Genomic DNA, 21,526 nt, shown 5'->3' on the forward strand with positions numbered 1-21,526 from the left:
CATAGTGAAACCCATTATGTACCGTATTTTCCGCACTATAAGGCGCACCTAAAAACCACAAATTTTCTCAAAAGCTGACAGTGCGCCTTATAACCCGGTGCGCTTTATATATGGATTAATAATAAGATTCATTTTCATAAAGTTTCGGTCTCGTAACTACGGTAAACAGCCGCCATCTTTTTTCCCGGTAGAACAGGAAGCGCTTCTTCTTCTACGCAAGCAACCGCCAAGGTAAGCACCCGCCCCCATAGAACAGGAAGCGCTTCTTCTTCTACTGTAAGCAACCACCCGCCCGCGTAGAAGAAGAAAAAGCGCGCGGATATTATCATTTCCTTTGTGTGTTTACATCTGTAAAGACCACAAAATGGCTCCTACTAAGCTACAGGGATCCGGTTCATGAAAAGACGCAATCTCTCCATCCGCACACGGATTACTATTTCACAGCAACTGATATTCCTGTGAACCGCACTGTGGATACAATGGGAGCACGTACGGTGAATATTCGCACCACAGGGAATGAGAAGTCATCTTTCACTGTGGTTCTAGCTTGCCATGCTAATGGCCAGAAACTTCCACCCATGGTGATATTCAAAAGGAAGACCTTGCCAAAAGAGACCTTTCCAGCCGGCGTCATCATAAAAGCTAACTCGAAGGGATGGATGAAGAAAAGATGAGCGAGTGGTTAAGGTAAGATTAAGTTTACGCGAAGAGGCCGGTTGGCTTTTTTCAGCAGCTCCGTCCATGTTGATATACGATTCCATGCGCGCCCACATCACGCTGGTTTTAATATATTATTAAAGTTTGACTGACCTATTTGACTGTTTTTTTGACATTCCTTTAGCGCAGTTAGATGCGGCTTACAACACGGGGCGGCTTATAGGTGGACAAAGTTTTGAAATATGCCGTTCATTGAAGGCGCGGCTTATAACCCAGGGCGCCTTATGGTGCGGAAAATACGGTACATCTTTTAAGCTACATTTAAACCAGTGTGGGTGGCACTGGGAGCAGGTGGGTGCCCAAGGACACAACGGCAGTGACTAGGCTGGCAGAAGTGAGGATCAAACTTGGAACCCTCAAGTTTCTGGCACGCCCACTTTACCAACCGAGCCACGCTGGCCCTAAAAAAAATTATTATTATTATTTTTTTTAAATAAAAAAATAAAAAGATTGTTGAGCCATTACCTGCTTGTTATGTTATTTTGATACTTATACACATTATAGTGTCTTTAAAGTAATATAAAATAGGGACTTTTGTCAAGGCTCGAACCAATTATTCATGTTGACATTGTTTCTTATGGGGAAATCTGTTTCACTATACCAGGGGTCGGCAACCCGCGGCTCTTTGATCACTCTGATGCGGCTCAGCAGCTTACTTGCTGGACCCCCCAATTTTCCCGTGAGACTTCCGGATTTCAGTGCCACTCGCAGAAAACTCCCGGGATTAATATTAACCGATTTTCACCCTTACAGCTATAATAAGGGCGTGCCATGATGGTACAACATTTGGCGCTCTCTACAATCTGAATTAACAGCGTGCCAGCCCAACACTTTTTATACAGTATACATCTTCTGCTTGCACATGTACGTGACAGCAAGGCATACTTTGTCAACAGCCACACATGTTACACTGACGGTGACCATATAAAACAACTTTAACACTCTTACTAATAATGCGCCACACTTTGAACCAAAACCAAACAAGAATGACAAAAACATTTCTGGAGAACATCTGCACCTTAACACAACATAAACACAACAGAACAAACACCCAGAATCCCATGCAGCCCTGACTCTTCCGGGCTACATTATACACCCCTGCTACCACCAAACCCCGCCCCCACCCCAACCCTGCTCCCTCACACATCAACCCCCCCCCTCTGTGCGTAGGTTGAAGTGGGTGGGGTTTGGTAGCGGGGGTGCATAATGTATCCCGGAAGAGTTAGGGCTGCATGGGATTCTGGGTATTTGTCCTGTTGTGTTTATGTTGTGTTACTGTGCAGATGTTCTCCCGAAATGTGTTTGTCATTCTTGTTTGGTGTGGGTTCACAGTGTGGCGCATTATTAGTAAGAGTGTTAGTTTTTTTTATACCGCCACCGTCAGTGTAACCTGTGTGGTTGTTGACTAAGTATGCCTTGCTGTCACCTACGTGAGCAAGCGGAAACGCCATAAAACGTGCAGCTGATCAGGCACGCTGGTTGTAGTGGGTGCTATATGCTGTACCATCACAGCACGCATGACGCTGACAAGCGCCATTCATTTAAAACCTGCGCGCCGTATCAGCTTTCGAATTCCATATAAAAGGTGTGGGCAGCGTGTCTGAGACCCTTGGTTTATACATAGCACAAAGCAAAAAACAACAACTTTATATGCAGTGTTATTTCATTTAAAATTTCAAAAAAAAATTGCGGCTCCCATTGTTGTCTATAATTTGCGAAACTGGTCAAAATGTCTCTTTGACTGGTAAAGGTTGCCGACCCCTGCACTATACCAATGTTTCAGTCGGCGAACCATGTTTAAAACCTCTTAAGGCCCAAGCTGTTTGTTTACATGCTTTTTTTTTTTATTTCTCTTTGCTATTCGGGCTTATTGGACCTTAATTAGAATAAAAACTAAAAATCATCTTTTGATATGATGTACTTAGTCCATAAGTACACAAACGTGTACTTCATGTTTAGTGACATGCTAATTCTTATTTTTACACTTCTTTTTTCTAATTCCATTGTATGTTATACTCTTCTGACATCACCAGATGGCAGTATAAGTGTCCAGATAAGCGGCCATAAGACCCCAATTCAGTAGTGTACACAACTTTGGAAATAAGAGCTAAAAAAGGTGCTGTCCACGCATGTGGCCACTAAGCATTTATTATGAACCAATAAGTTTGTAGATCCAAGTTCCACAGCATATATTAATACACAATATTCATAACTAGGTATGTCCTTATAAGAATTTTTGGCCTCAAATCCAATCAGGTTTCTATTCCCAATCCAATACTTTGACAATCGATTATAGAACTGAAAATGTTTTATAGCAAGTAACTAAAGTAGACAATAAAACATTCTTATAAAGCATACATAATACATGCACACGGTTTTTCCCGCTACAAAAAAGAAACTTTGTTCGCTGCTTGATCGTAATGGCTGTTACGCCATCACGTACCACGCCCCTCCCACCACGTCAAAGTCCTGTGAGAAACACTTGACCAAAATCGTCTCATCTAATTATAAACAGTAAATATGATGAAGTGTACTCTTTTTCTTGAAAATGAAACCTTAAAATAAGAAAACGCTTGAATATATTGTGTAATGATTGTTGTTCAAAATGGTAATTACAGTGGTTGTCAATGGGGACTTTTTTGTCCCCATGATACTAATCTGCTACAAAGTTTGGAATCTGACCCTACAAACTGTGTGTGGCCGGCAAAAGACCGGAAATAAAGCACTTTCTGGCAGAATGCATTTGTTTGGCAATTTTGACAGAAAAATTTACTGCATGCCATTGTATGTGTTCTCCACTTTATTATCTGATCATGCAACAATATATTCTAAGCACTTTCTTGTTATCAAAATAAATACTTAAATATCTGCCTGTCAATATTACTTCAAAGGATGTTATCCATCAATCTGTCAGTACAAAATATAATAATTAAAAATAGTGGTCTGTGCAAATTGTGTAACGTTTATACTCCTATGAATTCACTGTTACAAGCGGCATCTAGATTGTGATGTGGCCTTCAATAAAAACGGGTTTATTACATTATTATTAAATATATTACTTAAACTATGGTCATCTGTACTACATTCTACTGTATTGTTTTTCATACAAGATTTCTTATTTAAAAAGTGCCTTTAAAGTTTATTTTAAAGGCATGTTCCGTGGTAACTTTGTGCTGTTTTGGGGAATAAATCGATAATTAATTTCAATGAACGACGCCGTTTCGCAGTAAGAGTTTGGAAGTACGAGCTGCGTCACAGAACCAATGAAACCTGCATCACGACTGTGGTTCCTGGCCAATCAAAAGGGTTAAATATGGAAACTGCGAGTTTGTGTGGGCTGCAGTGGAGGCAGCCAGTACGGTAAAACAAACACCTTGGAAAAGGTTTTAGTGGTGACTAGGCTTGGGCCGATAGTCAATTGGGCAACACTGCCTACTTCCTGGAAACGACGTCACAGCAGCACTGGCGCTTGCACGATAGCGTCATTCTGCTTGGACAAAAACATGGCGGAACACAAATATACGGACTTTGTTACGGAGATTTACCCTCGAAGTAGAGACACCAGAGCGCTTGGTTAAGTATGCAGCGAAGGAGAAAACTATTTGATGCTGATTTTATGTTCTCAATACAGAGTCCGTCAGCTGTGAGGTGAGGAAACATGCAGTTGCCACAACTTGTCTATAAAGTTTTTAGTTTGTTTACCGGGATGTTCACTCATCCTTTAACTGCAAACTGTGTCAGTGTTCAAATAACAATACTAGCTATAATGTTTTTTCATCTCATCGAACTGAACGTTAACTGTGAAGATTGTGTATTCGATGTGAGAGGTATTACTCCTGTTTATTTTTGTTGGCCAACAAAACTATGAACACTATTTTTACCTATATGGACAAAAAATGTAGTTACGTCTTATGGCCATTAGGTTCCCTTTTGCAAAATGTTTACATGTGTTCATCTTTTATGTCCATAAAGTACTATCTTGCACAGTTTTCACATTTATTTTGTTCATTTGTTTTTTTTCCTGCCACATTACTTGGTTTATAGTGCTTTTGTTGCTTTCATATGCAAATTCAATTTCTACTTGAGGTCCATGAAACAGTGTTTTTATCTACAATAATGATTCTTCTACAAAAGGAAATAATTTTGAATGGGTTTTATTTAAAAAAAAACAAAAAAAAACAAAAAACAACTTGGTTAAAATATTTCAGTATAAGTACTTTCTGAATTTTTTTTAGCACATTTAAAAACACCGCGATAATTTTGGTCACAATAACCGTGATAAGAAATTTTAGTTCCGCGACATCCCTGCTCTCAGCACAATTAACAGTCCTCTTCTCGGCGCAAACAAACACGCACGCATACACACAAGAAGCATAACAGACTTGCGAGAAGTTCCGCAAAGAAACCAAAATTAGGAGGAAAACAAATTATTACAAAACCAAATGTCCCGTCGTGGGAATATCTCAGATTCAAATCGGATGGCCAGTAGGAGCCCATCAAACGAGCGAGAATGCCGTGATTACAGGACGGCCACAATAAAAAAATATTTAAAAAAAAGACAATCTGACATAGTTTTTCAACTTGGGGGAAAAAAAGCACTTTAAGATGTTTAGTATTTAAGATAAATTGAGTAACTGTTTTTGTTTTGTTTATGTATTTAGGATAACTAAAAGTTATTTACCTTCCATGTACAGTACAATGGTAAACAATTCTACAGTAATGGGAAATGAAAGTTTGTCCTTTTAAATGGGCTATAATGATTTTATATTTTGATTACATTATAAACACTGTAGTGTTTATCGATTTAGTTTAAGAGCATGATGTAGACAAAAGTCTGTCTGCATAAAGTCAAAAGTTGCATATTGTTCAATGTGACATCTGGAGACAAGAATATGTTGGTTAACAGTCTAAAAGTAAAATGTCATCCTTCACTCCTTATTTTCCCAAGTTTATGCATTTTTATGAAATTGAGAAAAAAATCGCAATTAGGTTTTTTCTCAAAATCGTGCAGTCCTAATCACGACTATACAAGCAAACCCACCAGCCAGTGAATGAAAGTGGGTAGTAAACGGTTATACATGCCCCTTCTACCTTGGCCCCCAGGATCTTGTGCACGGGGTCAGAGTCGTCAAAGACCACAAATCCAAAGTTAGGAAGCTTCCCGCCGACGGCCTTGGTGTTGATCCGCAACTCGACGACATTTCCATAAGCTGAAAAACGCACACATTGTAAAGTCATGGTGGTAGATGACAACAATGAATCCCGTAGGGAATGTAAGGTGATGAGACAAAAGTAAACATACTCATGAAGAAGTCTCGGAGCTCCAGCTCGTCAATGTCATGCGGGAGGTTGCCTACAAAGAGCTGGTGGCTGTCCGGGTAGCGTACAGGTCGCCTTGTGTCCATTTCACCCGAATCAGCATCACCCCGACCGCCTAAAGGGTAAAAACAAAGGAGGTCACAGTGTGATCAGGGCAATTAGTTTGTCACAACACCGTATTTTCTGGACTTTAAGTCGCAACCTTTCCCCAACGCTTCCAATCTTGCAGCTTATAAAACGGTGCAGCTAATCTATGGATTTTTCTTTGCAAACGGCCATAATATTTTGTATTCAACAAATAGTTTTTATATTACATTAACAGACACACTGAAAAGGTGCGGTATCGTTTGTGCTATGGCACCTTCCTTTGGGAGAGTTTGTGCACTGCAAGTGCGGGGGGTTGAAAGTGTACTTCCTGTTTTGTGCCTGGAACCGGAATTATATCCTGTTTTGTCTATTACGTTTCTGCTCGAAATAATTCTTCATTCATCACTCCAACCAAAGTTTGTTGTTTTAAAATATAACTAAAACAATTCATACTTACTAAACCGTCCCATGTGTTCTCTTGCATTTGTACGTGCTGTTGTAATGTTATCAAGCTTGCGTCGTTATCATTAGCAAATTTCCTAACACGCTTACAAGTGTCTGTGTTAGTATTATTATTATTTTATTTTTTTGTGTCCTGTCCAGCTTCTCAGGCAAATCATATAGTTGATGTACCGTATTTTCCGCACTATTAGCCGCACCTAAAAACCACAAATTTACTCAAAAGCTGACAGTGCGGCTTTTAACCCGGTGCGCTTTATATATGGATAAATATTAAGATTCATTTTCATAAAGTTTCGATCTCGCAACTTAGGTAAACAGCCGCCATCTTTTTTCCCGGTAGAACAGGAAGCGCTTCTTCTTCTACGCAAGCAACCGCCAAGGTAAGCACCCGCCCCCATAGAACAGGAAGCGCTTCTTCTTCTACTGTAAGCAACCACCCGCCCCCGGAAGAAGAAGAAAAAACGCGCGGATATCACCGTACGTTTCATTTCCTGTTTACATCTGTAAAGACCACAAAATGGCTCCTACTAAGCGACAAGGATCCGGTTCATGAAAAGACGCAATCTCTCCATCCGCACACGGATTACTACCGTATTTCACAGCAACTGATATTCCTGTGAACCGCACTGTGGAACGGGAGCACGTACGGTGAATATTCGCACCACAGGGAATGAGAAGTCATCCTTCACTGTGGTTCTAGCTTGCCATGCTAACTTCCACCCATGGTGATATTCAAAAGGAAGACCTTGCCAAAAGAGACCTTTCCAGCCGGCGTCATCATAAAAGCTAACTCGAAGGGATGGATGAAGAAAAGATGAGCGAGTGGTTAAGGTAAGTTTAAGTTTACGCGAAGAGGCCGGGTGGCTTTTTTTCACGCAGCTCTGTCCATGTTGATATACGTATGTTTGTGATTGCACATTTGCGTACATTTTGGGAGTGAACAGAGTTGTTAGAACGCTGGTTTTTAATATATTATTAAAGTTTGACTGACCTATCTGACTGTTTTTTTGACATTCCTTTAGCGCAGTTAGATGCGGCTTACAACACGGGGCGGCTTATTGGTGGACAAAGTTTTGAAATATGCCGTTCATTGAAGGCGCGGCTTTTAACCCAGGGCGCCTTATGGTGCGGAAAATACGGTAGATGCCCATGTCGGCTGTTCAGATTTACTTTACAAAAGAGAAGTGTAGGATACTTCTCTTGTTGCCTTATTTGTATTTGACTTTATTAAATGTATTTATATTATCATTTAGTGCAGCCGGGCCGGAGCAGGAGGGGATAGAAAGAGAAAAAAAAAAGAAGACAGAGGGGGAAATTGTGGGGACAAGAGGGGGATTAGACAGAGAGACAAAAACAACAACAGCAAACAACAACAACAGCAACAGAGCAACATCAGCAAATACGACATGTACAAATAGGATGGTAAAAGTAATAGCAAATAAGCAGTTAGCGAAAAATAAAAAATAATACAGAAATGACAAATGAGCATTATTACACTACAAATGGATCAATACAAATACCAATAGAAATAGCGTTATTGATAATGAACAATACCAATAATTTACCTTTATTATCAACAATACAGTTGTTCAAATGCAACAATACATATACGTAATGATAACTTGTTAGTATTATTAACTTACAATGGCATTCTATTTATATTGTTCCTGTTGCATAAATTCACCAAAACATAGGGGTGTAACGGTACGTGTATTTTTATTGAATCGTTTCGGTACGGGGCTTCCGGTTCGGTTCGGAGGTGTACCGAACGAGTTTCCACACGGACATATTAAGTAGCGTAACGCACGTTGTGTAAACAATGCACACCGAGGCACAACACACGGCATGCTAGCAGCTAACGGGCTAGGATAGACTGACCATACGTCCTCTTTTCACCGGACCTGTCCTCTTTTGCAAAGCTGTCAGGGCGGAGTTTCTTAAATGCCTCAAATGTCCAGCATTTTGAGTTAGGGTTGCGTGTATTTTCAATGTGCGTTCAGGGTTAAGAAGGGGTTAAAAACTAAAAATTGTGCGCGCAGCAGCATTGGTGAGTGAGGGGCAGAGACAGAGAGAGAGAGAGAGAGAGAGAGAGAGAGAGAGAGTTATGATAAACGCGCATGCATCGCCAGGCTCTGCTTTTTATCCATAGATTTATCAGATCAAATTGTTTATTATCTATAGCAGAGGTGTCAAAAGTGTGCCCCGGAGGCCATTTGCGGCCCACAGCTAATGTTTTAAAGGCCCACGGCACATTCTAAAAAATGCTATTACCGTATTTTCCGCACCATTAGCCGCACCTAAAAACCACAAATTTACTCAAAAGCTGACAGTGCGGCTTTTAACCCGGTGCGCTTTATATATGGATAAATATTAAGATTCATTTTCATAAAGTTTCGTTCTCGCAACTTCGGTAAACAGCCGCCATCTTTTTTCCCGGTAGAACAGGAAGCGCTTCTTCTTCTACGCAAGCAACCGCCAAGGTAAGCACCCGCCCCCATAGAACAGGAAGCGCTTCTTCTTGTACTGTAAGCAACCACCCGCCCCCGGAAGAAGAAGAAGAAGCGCGGTGCATGCTGGGATATGTGACGTTTCATTTCCATTTGTGTGTTTATGTAAAGACCCCAAAATGGCTCCTATTAAGTGTGTTGTCTGTCTAATTATAAATAATGCAGACGAGGCATGTTAACTGAGTTCTCAACGTTTACTCACAGCGTGCTCAAAACCACATTCTAACTGCCAGCATACAACGCTTCTCAGGGCTACCGCGCATGCTCGTCACTATCGTTGCATGCTGGGTAGTGTAGTTGTTATATTTGCTAGCTCATAACATCACATTAAGAGACACGCTTACGCGCTTAATTCAATACTCGCCGTCATTCCGGGTGGATTGACAAAAGAACTCCAGCCGCTAGATATTGGTGTCAACAGGGCATTCGAAGCTAGACTGCCAACTGCGTGGGAACAGTGGATGACGAAGAAGCGCGCGGTGCATGCTGGGATATGTGACGTTTCATTTCCATTTGTGTGTTTATGTAAAGACCCCAAAATGGCTCCTATTAAGTGTGTTGTCTGTCTAATTATAAATAATGCAGACGAGGCGTGTTAACGGAGTTCTCAACGTTTACTCACAGCGTGCTCATAACCACATTCTAACTGCCAGCATACAACGCTTCTCAGGGCTACCGCGCATGCTCGTAACTATCGTTGCATGCTGGGTAGTGTAGTTGTTATATTTGCTAGCTCATAACATCACATTAAGAGACACGCTTACGCGCTTAATTCAATACTCGCCGTCATTCCGGGTGGATTGACAAAAGACCTCCAGCCGCTAGATATTGGTGTCAACAGGGCATTCGAAGCTAGACTGCTAACTGCGTGGGAACAGTGGATGACAGAAGGCGAACACACCTTCACTAAGACAGGGAGGCAGCGCCAGACGACGCCAACATCTGCCAGTGGATCGTAAATGCCTGGGCAGATATTTCGGTCACAACTGTGGTCCGAGCTTTCCGGAAGGCAGGATTCACAGAACTGCTGGACAACAGTGACACTGACTCCGATGACTTCGACGAGACGGAACCAACTTTTCACTTCGGACACCGAAGACGAAGGATTTACGAATGAAGAATAACTTCAGAAAGTGAGCGCTATGTTTATTTTGTGTGTTGTGACATTAACGTTCGAGCAACATTATGTTGCTATTGCTCTGCACTATTTTGAATTTTACTATGTTTGTGATTGCACATTTGCGTACATTTTGGGAGTGAACAGAGTTGTTAGAACGCTGGTTTTTAATATATTATTAAAGTTTGACTGACCTATCTGACTGTTTTTTTGACATTCCCTTTAGCGCAGCGTAGGCGCGGCTTATAGTCCGGGGCGGCTTATAGGTGGACAAAGTTTTGAAATATGCCATTCATTGAAGGTGCGGCTAATAACCCGGGGCGACTTATAGTGCGGAAAATACGGTAAAATAAACAAAAACATAACAAAAATGAAATAAAAAAGCTTAAAGGTTAAATGTAATTTAGAAAAAGTTGCAATGTTGACTATTAAAACAAAGATGTTTTTCTTTCTTTCAAATTGTCATTGCTCAAAACATAATATAGAATCAAAATCAATGTTATTATGAATTATTGACCTATCCAAGGTTCCCATTACTTCACATCAAATATTCCACTAAGAAAAATATTGTTTTGGTAAATAACCCAAAAATGTGTATTTTGTTGTTTTCTTACTGTACCAAAAATGAACCGAACCGTGACCTCTAAACCGAGGTACGTACCGAACCAAAATGTTTGTGTACCGTTACACCCCTACCAAAACATAACTGTGGATTTATTGAAACAGTTTAGCTCAGTCCTTCTCAAATGGCAGGGGCAGGCGTGAGACCTCGGGGAACATGCTTTTTTAGCCGTACCAGAATATGATGAAGCATATGTAGCACTTTGCTTCACTGTAACCACAGTGGGAGACGAGGAAAGGCCAGTGTGTTGTTACCTTTAATGTTAATAAGTTTACAATGTTATGCGGAGACAAATTATACTATTTATAGTCAAGGTGGAGAGTGGCGGCGGAGGGCCGCAAAATATTTTCTTCTTCCCAGGGGGCGTAACAGAAAATATTTGAGAACCACTGGTTTAGCTGATTGGAGAGCTAGTTTCCACAGCTTGTTGGTCCATGACAATGACTTCTGTTTTGTTTAATCATCCGTGTTACAGGCACCGTGAGGAAACAATTAAGGTATGTAAATAAACATTTACAAAGTCTTTTGTACCGTAATTTGGTGGGTCCGTCTTAAATACTGGTGCACTCTACAGCCCTGAAAGTACGGTATTCCTTCTCCTCTTACAATATTTTAATTAGCTGGAACAAATCAGTTGCTGTATGCAGTGTGCAACATTCCAACACCTTTTTAAGACATATTGTGATATAACATTTATTTTATATTGTGTATTTTTTGTGAATTAAAAAAAAAAAACTTTGTGAAAATACAATCAACCTCCTGAGTTGACGTCTTCCTTCTAATGAACACCAGGTACTTTCTGCAGCTGAGTAAATAAACACTATTTAAAGAAACGTGGTCCCATTCACTAAATTTATGATATTTTTGTATCCCACACAAAGTTCATAACTATCAATAATCAAAATAAATGACTAAATAAATTACATTAAAACTAAAAAGTCCGGGAAAATAATATTCTAAATAAAAACATTTAATTGTAACATGTATATTTACCTTTGTTGACGAAACTTAAATGTGGTTTCCCTGTTTGTGCCTCAGAGGATGGCATGCCATCTGTTGAAAGGTGACAAAGGGATAAAGGGTGTCAACTTACAGCATATTTTATTCACCTTTTCAGGTGTTACCTCTGGAAATACATAAATCAGCTGTACCTGATCGGGGTGGACGTGGGGAGAAGGTCGGTCTGTCTCTGGGACGCTGGTCTCGGGGTCTTAGCGGCGCTGCTTGCGTCTCTGGCTTGGCTTCAGTTCGAGGCTGCGTGTTGAAAGCGAGAAACGCGTTAGGAGTATTTATTTTCAGCTGACTGTGTGCTTGTGGCCTTTTATGAAGTATTAACTGTACTTAAATATATATATAGTTGTTGTTTTTTTGTTTAAAAAGGGACACATTCTGATTACCTGGGAGCTTGGCGCTTTAACAACATGGGGTGAGATACCAGAGGTGGTGCCCGAAGGAGGAAGGTGTTTACTGGTCACTGTGGCCCAAGAGAAGGTCTGTGGGGGGTGTATATATATATATTTATATAAAATGTAATTGTTATAACTTATTTTATAATAAGCAGTGCACTGGAACATCACCATCTGTTTAAATGCTCCTCAATCAAGAGTTTGGATAGAAATACAATGCTTTACAATACAAAAGTGGAGCCATTCTCGGTATTTCTACATACAGTGGGGCAAAAAAGTATTTAGTCAGCCACCAATTGTGCAAGTTCTCCCACTTAAAATGATGACAGAGGTCTGTAATTTTCATCATAGGTACACTTCAAATGTGAGAGACAAAATGTGAAACAAAAATCGAGCAATTCACATTGTAGGATTTTTAAAGAATTTATTTGTAAATTATGGTGGAAAATAAGTATTTGGTCAATAACAAAAATTCAACTCAATATTTTGTAATATAACCTTTGTTGGCAATAACAGAGGTCAAATGATTACTATAGGTCTTTACCAGGTTTGCACACACAGTAGCTGGTATTTTGGCCCATTCCTCCATGCAGATCTTCTCGAGAGCAGTGATGTTTTGGGGCTGTCGCCGAGCAACACGGACTTTCAACTCCCTCCACAGATTTTCTATGGGGTTGAGATCTGGAGACTGGCTAGGCCACTCCAGGACTTTCAAATGCTTCTTACGGAGCCACTCCATTGCCCGAGCGGTGTGTTTGGGATCATTGTCATGCTGGAAGACCCAGCCACGTTTCATCTTCAAAGCTCTCACTGATGGAAGGAGGTTTTGGCTCAAAATCTCATGATACATGGCCCCATTCATTCTTTCCTTAACACGGATCCGTCGGCCTGTCCCCTTAGCAGAAAAACAGCCCCAAAGCATGATGTTTCCACCCCCATGCTTCACAGTAGGTATGGTGTTCTTGGGATGCAACTCAGTATTCTTCTTCCTCCAAACACGACGAGTTGAGTTTATACCAAAAAGTTCTATTTTGGTTTCATCTGACCACATGACATTCTCCCAATCCTCTGCTGTATCATCCATGTGCTCTCTGGCAAACTTCAGACGGGCCTGGACATGCACTGGCTTAAGCAGGGGGACACGTCTGGCACTGCAGGATTTGATTTCCTGTCGGCGTAGTGTGTTACTGATGGTAACCTTTGTTACTTTGGTCCCAGCTCTCTGCAGGTCATTCACCAGGTCCCCCTGTGTGGTTCTGGGATTTTTTCGTACCGTTCTCATGATCATTTTGACCCCACGGGATGAGATCTTGCGTGGAGCCCCAGATCGAGGGAGATTATCAGTGGTCTTGTATGTCTTCCATTTTCTGATAGTTGCTCCCACAGTTGATTTTTTCACACCAAGTTGCTTGCCTATTGTAGATTCACTCTTCACAGTCTGGTGTAGGTCTACAATTATTTTCCTGGTGTCCTTCGACAGCTCTTTGGTCTTGCCCATAGTGGAGTTTGGAGTCTGACTGTTTGAGGCTGTGGACAGGTGTCTTTTATACAGATAACAAGTTCAAACAGGTGCCATTAACACAGGTAACGAGTGGAGGACAGAAGAGCTTCTTAAAAAAGAAGTTACAGGTTTGTGAGAGCCAGAGATCTTCCTTGTTTGAAGTGACCAAATACTTATTTTCCACCACAATTTACAAATAAATTATTTAAAATTCCTACAATGTGAATTCCTGGATTTTTTTTCACATTCTGTCTCTCACAGTTGAAGTGTACATATGATGAAAATTACAGACCTCTGTCATCATTTTAAGTGGGAGAACTTGCACAATCGGTGGCTGACTAAATACTTTTTTGCCCCACTGTATATTAATTCTGCCAAAGAGGCAATTTTGTCTCAGCGCAATCAACTACAAACTTTATTTTTATTAGTTATTAAAAGGAAGAAAAAAATTAAACCTTGATCACACCATTTCTGAGAGAAAAAGGTGCAATCACTCAAACAGAAATATTGTGTATGTACAGTATAATAAGAAGTACAAGTATCTTCTCTAACCTTAGGCGGCTCCTGGGCATTAGGTGGCGACTCCACTAGGACCGGCGAGGGAGCTTTTTCCTCCATTTCTTCCAGAGCTTTCTCCTCGACTTCAGACTTTATTTCCTCCACTTTGGGCTCAGGCTCGGGTTCCATTTCTGGTTCCGGGGCAGGTTCCTCCATGGGCTCCTCCACTCCGTTACTGCAGGAGCAAAGCAAAGCAGAAAATGACTTCCTTGGCTCAAGGAAATGTGGAGTAGTTGGTGAAGTTTTAGCGTACGCGACGGGGTGAGGCTCGTAGTAGGTGGCGCTGTTGGGACTCTCCTGAAGAGGCTCGGGGGATGCCGGCCTCTCTTCTGGCTCCTCCTCAACTTCCTCTTCTGATTCTATCAGCAAAAGCAGAAACATTAACAACTTCAAGCATACACAAACCACAAGTTAAACATTAACCAATAATGTGGTTGTGTGGCACAATAAAGTCAAACGGTCCAATTTCCCTACAGAAAATCTGTTCCAGGTTTTGCCACTGTTGCCAACTTAGCGACTTTGAGTATTTAGTCCGTCTTTTTCAAAAAAGCCTTTAGGGACAAATTTATAAACATTTTGTGGTTTACCTAAACACTTTTGGAGAAAAACCTGAAGAATAGCTCTTCTCGACGAGCGCTGTTTGGTATTTCCCTACAGCATCCATAAAAAAACTACATGCACATGCGTCATGACCACCAATTGTGCAAATGAGCCAATGTCATCATCGAGCGCCACAGATAGACTGCAGTACCCTGGGGAAACACTCCACCGTCACAACTTGGATTTCTACAGGTTTTCTGTGTGCGGGAACTCGTACCCACAAAACTTAGTGGTAGAGTGGAACAGCAAGAATAGACAAAAGTACCAGCAGAGTTATGAGCAAGTACAGTGGTACCTTGATTTACAAACTTTATATCCATCAAACAAAACAAGGGTGTGCCGGATCAACGCTCTTTATTAACAAGCCAAAACAACAACAGCAAGGTTAACTGAAATCCCATTGGTGCCCTTACAAACGATCAGAAATCACAAATATCCTCAACTTTAAACAACCACACTGTTACAATAATAAGCATTTTAAAAAGTAAAAAACACTTGAACTGCATAAACATTGCCAAAACCCCTAAATTACGCTACTCCTTACGAGAGAGAAAAAGCCACAGAGAGATAGAAAGGGAGGGGGCGGGAGTGACAGAGCCACGTATATAGAGAGAGTATTGCCCACTAAACGACAGGCGCCATCTTTGCTACCAATGACGTGTGCGGCTGTGCCTGTAAACATGAAATTGCAGTCGTTCTGACGTCAGTTTGCCTGACGATATCAACCAAACTAATAAGTCTAAATATTAGGGGTGTAACAGTACATGTATTTGTATTGAACCGTTTCGGTACGGGGTTCCGGTTCGGAGGTGTACCGAACGAGTTTCCACACGGACATATTAAGTAGCGTAGCGCACGTTGCGTAAACAATGCACACCAAGGCACAACACACGGCATGCTAGAAACGACCGGGCTACGACAACATATAAAAGACAGAGCTGGAAGACCTCCTGCCTCGTTAAGATCTCCTGTTTGGGAACACTTCGGCTGCGCGGTGCGGAGGACGGAGGTTTGCCGACATTGTTCAGCAGCGGTAAGGCATGCTTCTGCCAACACGTCAAACATGCTAACCCATTTGAAGCGGCACCACCCCCAAGTGATTATCGCTTCAACGAAGATAAAGACTGCAAACAGCTCCAACTTCTTACTGCCAAGTTAGCCAGGCTGGGGGGGGGGAAGAAAAGTTAATCTGAGGCTGAGTTGACTTTGAACGGTTTAATGCTTCACTTTTTATATGTAGAAGAACAGTTTTGTCATGTTATTTAATCTGAGCAACAACTTGAGGCAGTTTAATGTTGATTAACATGGAGCCCGACTTTAACAAGTTGAAAAACTTATTGGGGTGTTACCATTTAGTGGTGAATTGTACGGAATATGTACTGTACTGTGCAATCTACTAATAAAAGTCTCAATCAAAAAAAGCACTTTATATGTAGAAAAGTTTTATTAAAGGGGAACTTTATCACCAGACCTATGTAAGCGTCAATATATACCTTGATGTTGCAGAAAAAAGACCATATATTTTTTTAAACGATTTCCGAACTCTAAATGGGTGAATTTTGGCGAATTAAACGCCTTTCTATTATTCGCTCTCGGAGCGATGACGTCACAACGTGACGTCAGATCGGGAAGCAATCCGCCATTTTCTCACTTTCGTCGGTGTGTTGTCGGAGGGTGTAACAACACGAACAGGGACGGATTCAAGTTGCACCAGTGGCCCAAAGATGCGAAAGAAATTGGACGAAATGTGTTCAAAATACGAGGGTGTGGGGAAAGCCGACGAAATGGTCAGTCGTTTGTTCCGCACACTTTACCGACGAAAGCTATGCTACGACAGAGATGGCAAGAATGTGTGGATATCCTGCGACACTCAAAGCAGATGCATTTCCAACGATAAAGTCAAAGAAATCTGCCGCCAGACCCCCATTGAATCTGCCGGAGTGTGTGAGCAATTCAGGGACAAAGGACCTCGGTAGCACGGCAAGCAATGGCGGCAGTTTGTTCCCGCAGACGAGCGAGCTAAACCCCCTGGATGTCTTGGCTCACACCGTCCCTTATGCCACCGAAGATGATCAAGAGAAGAATATCGACCCTAGCTTCCCTGGCCTGCTGACATCAACTCCAAAACTGCACAGATCAGCTTTCAGGAAAAGAGAGCAGATGAGGGTATGTCTACAGAATATATTAATTGATGAAAACTTTATTCATTACTCGCGGTTTTACGTAAATTATTATACATAAACTGTGTTTACCAATAATTTAGCTTAAAAATATTTCTTTCTTTCAATCATTCGAGTACATTCGGGTAGTCTTGTGTAATGCAGTATTTTGTGTCTATTTTGGTATGGTTAACCTGAGTGCTGAAATCGTGGAAAAATATATGTTCTTAGCGCGCCTGAAATGGGCTGTCTGCACTCTCAAAGTGCATGTTGTTGCCAAATGTATTTCATATGCTGTAAACCTAGTTCATAGTTGTTAGTAATTATCTTATCAGACAGTGTTAAGCCGCTGAAATCCAAGTCTGAATCCGAGCTAATGTCGCTATACCTTGCTGTTTGTTTGTATTGGCATCACTGTGTGACGTCACAGGAAAATGGACGGGTGTATATAACGATGGCTAAAATCAGGCACTTTGAAGCTTTTTTTAGGGATATTGGGGTAAAATTTTGAAAAAAACTTCGAAAAATAAAATAAGCCACTGGGAACTGATTTTTAATGGTTTTAACCCTTCTGAAATTGTGATAATGTTCCCCTTTAAGAAACCATTCTGAGCCTTATCTTATTTAGTTTTTATTTTATATATGTTGACCACATTAGCCCTGGCAATGGACCCTGTGTGTATAGTATGTTATGCCATTGTTTACAAATTTGGTAAATAACCAAAAAATTTATATTTTGTTGTTTTCTTACTGTACCGAAAATGAACCGAACCGTGACCTCTAAATTTTTGTGTACCGTTACACCCCTACTAAATATAGTTCGAAACATACTCTAGCTCATAAACTCACAAAACTTGCTTATATTTCGTCAAAGTATAATTAAGATCTCACCTGCTACAAGTTTTCATTGGCAAGATTACATAACCCTCCAAAACTGAAGTCAATGTCTGTGTCTGCGAGCCATTCGCATAGAGACCGGTGTCACTACCGCATCTCTGTTCAGTCTTCCATTCCGCAGCCATACGAGGCTTCTTGTCCAATATTCTGAAATCTTTACAATCGTAAAAATAGGTCTTCAGAGGATACAGGTAAATGTGTCCTTTGCCCCTAAACAGCACACAACACGGCATGTGTACACGGCTAAAAACTCATCAAAATAAAATAAATGTCTAGTGAGGAAGTGCAGTACAGCATAAGACCAGCATCAAAGTTGGTTGCAATCATGGCGCTCTGAAGTCATGCAAGTGCCTTTTGAACAATAATTGAAGAGATCTCCTGAAACCGGGTTGGCCAAACTCTCTCTATAGATGGCTCTTGGGGGTGCGGGGGTAGGCGCCGCTGACCAAGAGGTAGTGTTCTCCTCTGCTGTGAAATAATCTGCTTTGGCATCTTTTCCCAGAAAAGTCTGTTTTCATGACAACTAAAACTTACTGTGGTAACGATCTCTTCAATACGAGCAAGCACAAAATGGATACCAGCGGGACACAAAATGAATGAGCCGTTCGTACAGAGACACTGTTCGCGCACACAGGCATATTTAGCGCGTTCTAAAAGCTTGTAAACCGAAGTCTGCAAATCTGGGGCCGTATTTATCAAGCGTCTTAGAGTGCCATTTTACACTTAAGTCCTGAGAATTTGCAAAATGTACCGTATTTTCCGCACTATAAGCCGCACCTAAAAACCACAAATTTTCACAAAAGCTGACAGTGCGGCTTATAACCCGGTGCGCCTTATATATGGATTAATATAAATATTTATTTTCATAAAGTTTCGGTCTCGCAACTACGGTAAACAGCCGCCATCTTTTTTCCCCGTAGAAGAGGAAGCGCTTCTTCTTCTACGGTAAGCAACCACCCACCCCCGTAGAAGAAGAAGCGCGCGGGTATTACGTTTCATTTCCTTTGTGTGTTTACATCTGTAAAGACCACAAAATGGCTCCTACTAAGCGACACGCGTATAACGCAGAATTTAAACTTACATCACAGATGGTGTCAAAAAACAAGTGAAGCACACAAATACAACACTCGCCGTCATTCCGGGTGGATTAACCAAAGAACTCCAACCGCTCGATATTGGTGTCAACAGGGCATTTAAAGCACGACTGCGAACGGCGTGGGAACAATGGATGACCGAAGGCGAACACACCTTCACTAAGACAGGGAGACAGCGCCGGACGACATACGCCAACATCTGCCAGTGGATCGTAAATGCCTGGGCGGATATTTCGGTCACAACTGTGGTCCGAGCTTTCCGGAAGGCAATGACTTCGACGAGACGGAGCCTGCCATTTTGGATCCCGTATTCGCCCAACTTTTTAATTCGGACACCGAAGGAGAAGAATTCGAGGGATTTATGAATGAAGAATAACTTCAGAAAGTGAGCGTTATGTTTATTTTGTGTGTTGTGACATTAACGTTCGAGCAACATTAAGTTATTGATATTATTGCTCTGCACTATTTTGAATTTTACTATGTTTGTGATTGCACATTTGCACATTACCGTACATTTTGGGAGTGAACAGAGTTGTTAGAACGCTGGTTTTTAATATATTATTAAAGTTTGACTGACCTATCTGACTGTTTTTTTGACATTCCCTTTAGCGCAGTTAGATGCGGCTTACAACACGGGGCGGCTTATAGGTGGACAAAGTTTTGAAATATGCCGTTCATTGAAGGCGCGGCTTATAACCCAGGGCGGCTTATGGTGCGGAAAATACGGTAGTCCTACTCTCAAACTTAAGAATAAAAGCTATTTATCAACTTTCTTAAGTCTAAGAATCACTCCTACTCTCCACGATATTTAAGAGACCTTTAGAGGTGTCCTAAGTGGTTAGGAGTTGCCAGCGGGGGGTGGCACTGAGGCGAGAGAGACGTGTGCGAACATTCAGGGAGCGGAAGGATGTCCTGGCTTTGTTTGATGACGAGCAGCTGATCTAACGGTATCGTTTAGACAGAGCGGGTATTATTTTGTCACAGATTTAATAAGGGGCGTCATCTCATCAGCAACATCACGCAGCAGAGCTTTCACAGCAGAACTAAAGGTCATCACAATGCTTCGCTTTTCTCACCACTGGGAAAATGAATTGGAAAGAAAAGGAAACATTTATTTTTGATTCATTGCCAATATTGTTTGTTTTGTAGTTTATTGTCAAAATATACACTCCCATTGTCTACTTAAATATTTCTAAGATATTTCTTTATTCTTAGACAAGGGATTCCCTTCCGTGATTGGTCATTTCTATGGACACAGAAATGACGTCACCTAAAATTCCGTTTACGGCACATAGTAATGTCGTAATTCAGCTCTGAGTGTGACACTTAAGAGTCAGTCCTACACTTCGCTAAAAGTGTGAGTAAGACGCTTGGTAACTAACTTTTAAGTGCAGCTTTCAGCGAAGAATTTCTTTAGTCATAAGTCAACTCTTAGCAGACTTCTTAGGAGTAATTCTAAGACGCTTGATAAATACGGCCCCTGGGTTCCACTGTACGAGTATCCTGCAAAGTTGTAAACAGAGTTCCCGCGTTATTGAAACAAGCACCAAACACAACACTCTGCAAACTTTGTGCGCATGTTCTCTGGACGCGGCGAACACTTCACTTTGCCTTTCGTGACTGTTTGTATTTAATATACCAAGTAAATGCAAGACACACTCCTCTTTCACTTTGTGATGCATACCGTATTTTTCGGATTATAAATCGCTCCGGAGTATACGTCACACCGGCCGAAAATGCATAACAAAGAAGGAAAAAAACATACGTCGCACTCGCACGTCACATTTTTGGGGGAAATGTATTTGATAAAAGCCAACACCAGGAATAGACATTTGAAAGGCAAGTTAAAATAAATAAATTGGACAGGCTGAATAAGTGTACGTTATAGGAGGCATAAATAACCAACCCCAGGGCTCAATCCTTGCCCCAATTTTATTTGCGCTTTACCTTCTCCCCCATGGTTCTATTTTTAGGAAGTACAGTATTGAATTTCATTTTTATGCCGATGATTGCCAGATTTATTTTCCCATGGCACAAAATAACGGTTCAACGTCTTATTGACTGCCTGCACGACATCAAAGTCTGGCTTTCAGCTAACTTCCTGAGCCTAAATGAAGATAAAACAGAAGTTATGTTGTTCGGTCCAAGTCGCTCTCCCTCCCCCAACGTTGACCCCGTATCTCAGCGACTGTGTCACAAACCTGGGGGTAAAGTTCGACTCAGATTTTAAATTCGAAAAACAAATCAGCAGCGTCGTTCAAAAAAGCTTTTATCAATTACGCCAAATAGCGAAAGTGAAACCGCTTCTATCAGGACATGATCTTGAGAAATTAATCCACGCCTTTATCTCGACTCGTCTTGACTACTGCAACGCCCTGTATGTAGGCATTAGCCAGGCCTCCCTCGCCCGCCTGCAGCTCGTGCAGAACTCTGCTGCTCGTCTGCTAACACAGACCCGCAGACATCACCTCTATATTAGC

The 21,526-nt window shown here is 41.3% G+C and overlaps 1 protein-coding gene across 4 annotated transcripts in view; it reads right to left on the bottom strand.

Annotated features, from left to right (window-relative positions):
• The window catches only part of g3bp2a (G3BP stress granule assembly factor 2a), a 43,947-nt gene that overhangs the window by 7,375 nt on the left and 15,046 nt on the right, over nt 1-21,526 (bottom strand). For 2 of the 4 annotated variants that reach the window (XM_061922924.1, XM_061922925.2), the window contains exons 6-11: nt 14,291-14,655; nt 12,229-12,324; nt 11,983-12,085; nt 11,825-11,884; nt 6,020-6,151; nt 5,809-5,927 (exon numbers count right to left, since the gene is read on the bottom strand). In XM_061922924.1, coding sequence (XP_061778908.1) covers nt 5,809-5,927; nt 6,020-6,151; nt 11,825-11,884; nt 11,983-12,085; nt 12,229-12,324; nt 14,291-14,655 — 875 coding nt within the window. Of the gene's footprint in view, nt 1-5,799; nt 5,928-6,019; nt 6,152-11,824; nt 11,885-11,982; nt 12,086-12,228; nt 12,325-14,290; nt 14,656-21,526 lie in introns of all 4 variants that reach the window. The other 2 variants (XM_061922927.1, XM_061922926.1) reach the window with 2 other exon arrangements.

This window comes from Nerophis lumbriciformis, linkage group LG27, assembly GCF_033978685.3.
Source record: "Nerophis lumbriciformis linkage group LG27, RoL_Nlum_v2.1, whole genome shotgun sequence".
NCBI classification, from domain to species: Eukaryota; Metazoa; Chordata; class Actinopteri; order Syngnathiformes; family Syngnathidae; genus Nerophis; species Nerophis lumbriciformis.